The sequence below is a fragment of the Ptychodera flava genome, unplaced genomic scaffold (genome assembly GCF_041260155.1).
Source record: "Ptychodera flava strain L36383 unplaced genomic scaffold, AS_Pfla_20210202 Scaffold_31__1_contigs__length_3010019_pilon, whole genome shotgun sequence".
Lineage (NCBI taxonomy): Eukaryota > Metazoa > Hemichordata > Enteropneusta > Ptychoderidae > Ptychodera > Ptychodera flava.
The window spans coordinates 302,392-310,668 of NW_027248353.1; the positions used below are offsets into that span (position 1 = coordinate 302,392).

Here is an 8,277-nt window from a genome sequence, read left to right on the forward strand (position 1 = left end):
CAGTGCGGTTGGATTTTGTAGCTCATTTATGGCTGTAAACCATGTAATTCACCACCTAGATACTTAAACGCGTCAACAGGGAACTTGTCGCAGCGGTTCTATCATGATGTACTGTCCAACCGCCGGGAACCGTAATCTTCAGCAGCAGAGACGACATGAAAACACTGTACAGTATGGGACCAGCCATGAACGATCATGGCAGGTGTCGGCAAACATACACAATTTCAATGCGTTCCTTTGTATGTTTTTGGTACAACTGTGCTTATACCTAAGTGCAATGCCCGTGAACTGACTGCAAACAACAAAGCGTTGACCAAAATCACAATGACGTTTCGGAGTGTCACAAGTCTTAATCGCTCAGCTGTTTTACACGCATATGAACATACCTGCGAAGGTCACACGTACGCGTAGTTGTAAGTAGTTCGGTTACAGTAAAAATTTAATTCTTATTTTCACTAGTTAAAATACGGTTTCATACTAGTACCGTCTAAACAATAGGAGAATGGCAATACAGGCATAGCATGTATCATAAAGTTTTAGCGTAAACGGTGTACATACTCAGTTGCCTGTGGAGGTACCCTTGCGAGTAAGTCCATCAGACAAAATGATACTTTGTTCTGTGGACCTATGTGGTACTTACAGTCTACGGTAGTAAAATTATTACGATGCCTTTTGCATTTATTTTGTAACGACAACAATCTGATTGAATTACTGCACTATCAACGACACCCAAGTGGTCTGCAATATTTAGAACAAGTAATAACAATCAGATAAGTAAATTGCAGACCCTTGAAACGGCGTCGGTTCAATCATATCATGGAATATTGATGATTGACCTGATTTCACGATCGCAGCTTGTCAGCTTAAAACGATTAATTGCCGATCACATTCTTATTATAACAGATAAGTATGTCATTATAGGCACTATGAATTATGATCTTCCTCAATGTTGGAAAATTCTGGAACAATTAGTTACATATTTGGCTTCCGCGAATCTCCATTGGCGGTTATTTGCGCGCTTTCCTTATAAAAAATACCATCTAATTCAAGGACAGTGTTTTTGAATTCCTGTTACTGAGCCATTTTGTGTTAGTAAAAGTCACTTTTTCGAATCGCAGTGAGGAATTTAGTCAAATGAATTCAGCAGCCCGTGCATATACTCTGCGACGGCTACATTTAAGTTGCAACTCGAACATTATTTTGTTATTAAAATCTACATTGTGCGTCAGCGATTTTGAAAAAAATGCTCTGCCCTCATATTTCGACAAGCACATACATAATATATATTTATTTTCAAATTATCTTATGGGATAAAAGGAAAGCGTTACAGCAAGCGGAACTTTTTGCTCCGCCTTAGTTAGCAACTTGATAGACTATTCAGTGGGGGCCAGCCGTCTTCTTGGGTTTGGTGTCAAACTTGCGTCTTAAACGGCAAATCTACGCATGCATGCCTCAGCGTTAGTTAAAGAGTATAGTAGCTGTGTGTAATGAGATATCATGATCGATCTTGGTTTTCACGTTCTTGAAAATCTGTTCGCCGGCGACCGGAAAATATTGCCGTTTGAATTTATTTAATGATAAAGTTTTAAAAGTACTGGTTGGCTAGGTACCAGAAAGCTTTAGTTTAACCTGTCAGTACGTGTGACGTCTTTGTCACGTGACAATCAGAGGTCGCTTACATAAAACACATGTATTAGGAACAGCAAACGATATTTCTGCCTGAAGTCATAATTAAATGTAATAGTTCCGGATGCCTTGGAGTCTCCCTCAATAAAGGCAAACAACCCAGTAAATTGTCATTCTAAATAAGCACACATCATTGATATCAGAATATTTCATATAGCTTGCTCCAGAACAGGGAGTTTTCACTTTGGTTCCCGGCATGAACCAAATGTTACACTCTAACTTACACATTAATTGTACGTTAACTTTCGATAAACCTGATGGTAAACTTCATAATAGACATCCGGCCAATTGATTTCAAGGGTGATGTGAGTTTTGAGGATAGTCGTCAAATAGAGAAATTAATTTTAAGAAAATATTTCACAAATTTCGTATTTTTCCCAGAAAAATACTGCGAAATAATCGGGAGCGTTCAACTAAACCGAAATTTCCACACGTCAACAAGGTTGCACATATGTCACTTTGCTGCCGTCAGATTGCATGACTAGACCTCTCTCTATTACCTGATGTATCCCAGCAGTATTTTCAGCATTCAAATTGCTCTGTATCTAGCTAACGCAGGAAGCTACACCATACCAAATGACAGGTCGAGTAACCTTGGCAACATAATTTTGTAGACGGTGTTCCTCCTCAGTCAAGTTCATGGACAGTAAATTCATGGAGATGATTCCTGGAAGCACTAGCAACGCAAAACTTTAAAGTAGTTGAAATAGAATTGCTACACAAATACAAATAGAAGGTAGTAGATGTATCTTTATATTATAAGTACCTTATCACATTCCTTTTACAAAGAGGTTGACGGGGTCAGGGTGTTAATCCATTAGGCCCTTTAAACTCAATTATTTGTTTGCCGTCCGCGTGCTTGTAGGTTTTCAGAGAAAATTAAGAAAACAAACACATTGTTAACAATATTACTAATCAAAATATTATTTTTCAAAATATCCAAAAAATGAGCTTATGTTAACACACTTGTGTTTTTTGTCTGTTTGTGATCTTCTCCCTGGCTGGCAGTAAGGTTTTTCAAATATCCAAGGACGGCAAACAAAGAGTTTTCTTTAAATGTCCATTACGTGGCTTGCCGCACGATTCCTATTCTTTACGACATCGACATCGACCTTTAATCTTCGTAACAACGATGATTATGTCACGTGATATGTTTATGTCACGTGATATTTCGACACCACCGAGCTGAGGTTCTTTGCAGGTTCAAGAATTCCGGTGAAGAAGGAGTGAAGAAGGGTAAGTCGCAGACATAACATTTCACATTTTGTTGATCGTAAATACGTTAGTGACATATGTCCCTTTGTTCGTTGGAAAAGCTAACAACAGCATTCCGAAGGCAGCTCACATAAGTATATGACGTCATACACATCTCTCTAATATTCAATTTGTTTAACGAGGAATCTCATTGATTTACAGCAAACTACGTTTCAAATCTCCGCTGTCATTACTATATTTGACACTTGAGGGCTATATGTCTCCATTCGATATTTCATTTCGTATATCAGATACCTACTAGTATCTCTCCGAGTTCTTTGTAATCCCCTTGAGATAAAATGGCAACATGTTCTGAATGCGTCTCCAGGAAGTGACAAGTACACAACAAATAAATGCCCATGAATTTAAATCCCCGTGTAATTCCATTCAACGCCCACGAATTCACATCGAAATTTATAGAAAACATACGGCGTGAAGCTCATTGTCAAAGCGACGGTGATTCACGGGATCCGCAACGGTAAACCAGTACGGATTGACACTGCTTGTGCTAGACTGGCCCCGAGTCCCCCGGCTTTTCTCGGCAGAAGGCCAAAATCGCTCACCTCACGGTCTACGCAACAGCGTACCACTTGGCGCGACAGTCTGCTGAAGTTTATTCCTGCAATATATATTTGTATGTAAACAGACGTGGAGCAAGTCAAGGCTTGAGCGTAATGCTTTGTGCTGTAGGAAAAAAAACAATCGTTCTCGAAAGGATCAGCCTTCACAACATGACGTGATTCGGGAAGAACAGTGTTTGACTTTTTTGTTGTCCTTAATTTTCGTGTTTAGGTATACTCCCTTTTACCCACTCGTTATCCGTCACGAGACACTTTAATTGCCGAGGGCTAAAACCGCAGCGAGTAAGTCACCGTATTGAGTTTTTCAACCAAAAAGGGGTGCAATACTGTCGATTCCAATGTTTGCCATAGAGCAGCATCAGCCTTTTTTTCTGTCCAGATTCTGGTTTTGATCACTCAGACATAAAAGTTAAAATTAGTTTTTGTTTCGTCCAAATGTTAAGTACATTCATCTGCCATACGGAGAGTGTGGCGCTATCGGCTAGCAATCGAAATATCATTTGAAATTGTATATTCATGCAACTTCTAACTTTGATGTTGAGGTCTCGTTGGTGACAAGCAAAGTTGAATTCCGGATATAACATAAGAACTGGCTTAATTAATTGAACTCGCTCATTTTCGACAACAAAAAACAGAAATGACATCAGGATTGCATAATTGAAGAATTGAATGTCTAATTTTATGACACAGTTAAATTTTAAACAGTTTTTTTTAATACTTTGAAGACAATTATTGCCAAGCTTATTGTTTAATGTGACGTCAGTTAGGTATACACGCATTGTCAGCAGAATAACAGGTCAAACCCATGCATGCATGCATGCATACATACATACATAAATACATACATACATACATGCATACATACATACATACGTACATACATACATACATACATACATAATACATACATACATACATATACATACATACATACATACATACATACATACATACATAAATACATACATACATACATGCATACATACATACATACGTACATACATACATACATACAATCAGACAGACAGGCAGAGGGATAGACACACATACACAAACAAACAAACAAACAAACAAACAAACAAGAAAACAGACAGAAAGAAAAAAGACAACTTAAACGACTGTCCTTTGTGACGATGCGTGAATTTCATTCTGCTAATGTTTGTATTCATATTTCCTTTTTATCAGGATGGCCGACATAGCATCCTTAGTTGACCCCCTTCCGAAACTCTATCAGGAGCTGAGTGAAACCATCACTGTTGAAGAGGAGGACAAATTAAGAGGCTTGCTGAGAGACCGAGATAATGGTATTCCCGTCAGAGAACTTGACCAACTCAAGACTCCCTATGACATCTTCTTCGCCTTAGAAAAGAAAGGGCATATTACACGTAATAACTTAAAATTTCTTAAATCCTTACTGAAGGCAATCAACAGAAACCCACTAGTCGAAAAGGTGACACAGTTCGAAGAAAAATGTGCACCGGAACAGCGTCAATTTAACGAAACTCAAGAGCATAAAGATCTGTCAGGTACCCATGGGTTTGAACTTTCATTTCAACGTTCTTCTTTTTTGAACAACGTCAAAATTTTTATGAGAACTGTACTTCCGATTTTACCTACTGTTTCTCAGCGTTATCAAATACCATGGCAGTTACTCATTAATTTCAGCTCGACTGCAAACATCTAGCAGTTCAAATTCCTGCCATCAAGTGTTGCTCTACATCATACATTGGGATTTGTGTGCTTGAGGAAAAGTTAATACAAACATCAAGTAGCGAGTTCGTTAACCACAGCGAATAAGAATTTGCATCTTAATGGAAATGGCGAGATTAATTTTAGGTAACTCAAGACAACGATTCCATAGTTATATCATTTTTTAAACTTTCAATAGCTAGTGACAGTAAAAGCTAAGACAGATGTTTATTCCAAACTTGTTTGCAATATTTAAGCCTGGTTTTCATTATTTAACTTAACGGGAACATGTGTGTATGTTTGTATTTGTTGTAATCATAAGAGCCAAGCTTGCAGACTCCTGATATTTATTTTACAAATTAACGTTCTTCTAAATTTTACGCAAAGTAAGCTGAACAGATGCAGTAAAGATGACAAGTTCATTACCTTTAGTACAAGTTTGGATTGCAAAGGAAGATTGAAAGGAAGTTATCAGCGATCGTCGCCTAGTGAATCGCCTTCCTAAATGCACACCATGTTCCCGAATAATATAAACCTGTCCCATTGCTTACAGAGCCGATAGACATGAGTACGTCACATCACCAAGCGAACATTGCAAACATTGATTCTGCAAACATTACGGGAGGTTAGTGTTATCAAATAAAGAAATTCAACATCATTCATGTGGACATATAAATCTCGTCTGTACATAATACTTTTTCAGAAGCCAAAAGTCACTTTCGCAGGCAATTCAATATATTCCATCATGTATTTATACCGTATTATTGTGTTAATTTATCATTGATTAACGAGGAATAATAGTATTATATATTAGTATAATACATTTACTTTAATATATACCGTCGATTGTTTCTAGAAATCCAGGAAGCTGTACCAGGACTTGGACAAGGGTTCAGTAATTCTACGCATCACGCTGCTAATGGATACCCTGCAGAAATCTACATACGCAGTGCTCGCGACAGATCCCTCGCATCCGGGATATCTGCGGCCGTCAGACGTGAAATTGCTCAACTCCAATCGGGCGACAGTTCCGTGCATGATATTAGGGAAATTCTGAGAGAGAGGGAATACACGGCGTTGAGTTCTGGCGACGGAACACAATTACAGGAAGATGTAGTGTCTATTGTATCCGAGAGTGGGAAGGTAATAGTCGAAGACTACCAGATCCCGCGAGACCGTTCAATTATTGTTACCGAGGGTGGATCGGTCGTTCTCAGCGAGCGTGGAAAGCTATGGAGAGATGATGATGGTAACTTTCATTTGTAACGATCCGTACACGGACTTCATGCTAGCGGCAGGACACTATTCGAAATATCAGATAACGATACCTATCACTTGAAAAACTACAAATATGTTTACATAATGATCGATTGTAAACAAATCCTGGTAAATATAATGTGGTTCGGATCAAGTATGATGACATTGCATTCCCGACATACGATTTGAAATTTCGATGAGCGAGAGTGATATCTTTGCTCCAAGCGCTTAAATATTTCTCTCTCTTTGTTCGCATTGTTAAACTTAGAGATCCATATTTTGTTTGTTCTATGTATCATCTGCAGTTTCTGGTTTAAATCCCTGAACCATGGAGAAATTCCTAATATTTAGCTCATAAATATACGCCATATGAGTATAATCTGAATTGTTATTGTTTAAATTTTATATTCAGGTCCGGACTAGAATACATTTATCAACATAACGCAGGCTGTGTTGGCAAACAAGACACCGGCATTGGTCATGATTATCGTATTATAGTAAAATTCTGTAGTTGATACATTGAAACACTTACCTCAGTATAAACAAGTGTCCGAACAATGCGATAAATAAAACGACCAAATTATGTGTCGAGTACAGCCACTGCACACAATTCTATCGTAACCACAGGACCTAGTGACTGCCTGTGCTATAACTTCTATTTCGAGTACTTCACAAGCATTCCACCGGGATTCCCCTTCAACTTTTTATCGCTGCGTGACACGAGTGCCCTCTATCGTATAAGAGGTAATAATCAAAATGGTGTACAATCATACCTTAACCATGGGATTATGATTAAATACATTAAGGACGGATTATTGTCCTTATAATGTGTACATATTTTAGGAGGAGATACATTTTTTTAATTTTATCATAATTTTGTTTGTCTCGCAATTACTTCTCCGATCATTTTACATCAAGAAACATTCTTCATGACTTCATGAGGACCACTGTATCATCAAATATAATTAAGGTGCATCAAAACTTTAGGTTGCCTTCGTCAAGCGCGAATGAGGCGATCTCGAACACTTGCATGTTTTTTCATCACACGAAATATTTAAGACATTTTCTGGTGATTCAACGTCGCTCTTTGAAACATTACATTGGCATTCAGAGGCAGATTATGTACAATACCTTACCTGGGAATACATATTGACCTTCACCTATCGCGGAAATCGCACATTAAGAAAGTGTTTGCAGTCACGTCAATCCCAAAATCGGTCTCTTTTCTGAACTCAGGTATTTTGTCCATATTTTTTTTCTCATTCTTTTGTACAACTCTTTTATTCTCCCACTTATTTCTTCCTGTCTCGAGGTTTGGGGTGGCTACCATTCCACATTACCTTTAGCTCATAATTAGTTAAAAATAATAATAATTCACTTAATCATAATGTACTTTGGCAACCGGCCTAAAGTACAACAATACATCCAGCCATATGCATTTTCGTCAGAACACAGAGGGTATCCAAATCTACCATCACTACAATCTGTACTTAAAATTTTCAGTCAACCAAAATACATCGGTCTCTACGTTTGAACGCATAATCAAGAAATCTTGCAAACTGCACTATGTTGCGATTTCCTACTTGCATCAGTTGAACAAATTTCTGATATGTAGGATTTCTATAAAAATAGAGAGGTAAGTATTTTTGCGTAAATCATCATAATATGGACAAACTAAAGAAAAATGAAACTCATCTTCGACTGAGCAAAGATCACAGTACACACATAGCCTCTCGTGTCTCGGCACTTGATGTTTGCGATCACATTCAACTCTTAACTGATGTGAAGACGTTCTCAATCTACAAAGAGA

The 8,277-nt window shown here is 37.9% G+C and overlaps 1 protein-coding gene across 1 annotated transcript; it reads left to right on the plus strand.

The window, feature by feature from the left end:
• The first annotated feature begins 2,836 nt into the window (after positions 1-2,836).
• On the plus strand, positions 2,837-7,401 carry LOC139127340 (uncharacterized). Its single transcript, XM_070693256.1, has 4 exons — positions 2,837-2,922; positions 4,707-5,047; positions 5,764-5,835; positions 6,067-7,401. Exons 2-4 carry the CDS (start codon positions 4,708-4,710, stop codon positions 6,474-6,476), a joined length of 822 nt encoding a protein of 273 aa, XP_070549357.1. The 5' UTR covers positions 2,837-2,922; position 4,707; the 3' UTR covers positions 6,477-7,401.
• The last annotated feature ends 876 nt before the right edge of the window (positions 7,402-8,277 follow it).

Bases quoted from the DNA above. Each gene is read 5' to 3' on its own strand.
- LOC139127340 (XM_070693256.1), top strand. From the start codon at position 4,708: ATGGCCGACATAGCATCCTTAGTTGACCCCCTTCCGAAACTCTATCAG. The intron at 5,048-5,763 runs GTACCCATGGGT...CATTGCTTACAG, and splicing joins AGAGCATAAAGATCTGTCAG to AGCCGATAGACATGAGTACG. The intron at 5,836-6,066 runs GTTAGTGTTATC...GATTGTTTCTAG, and splicing joins TTCTGCAAACATTACGGGAG to AAATCCAGGAAGCTGTACCA.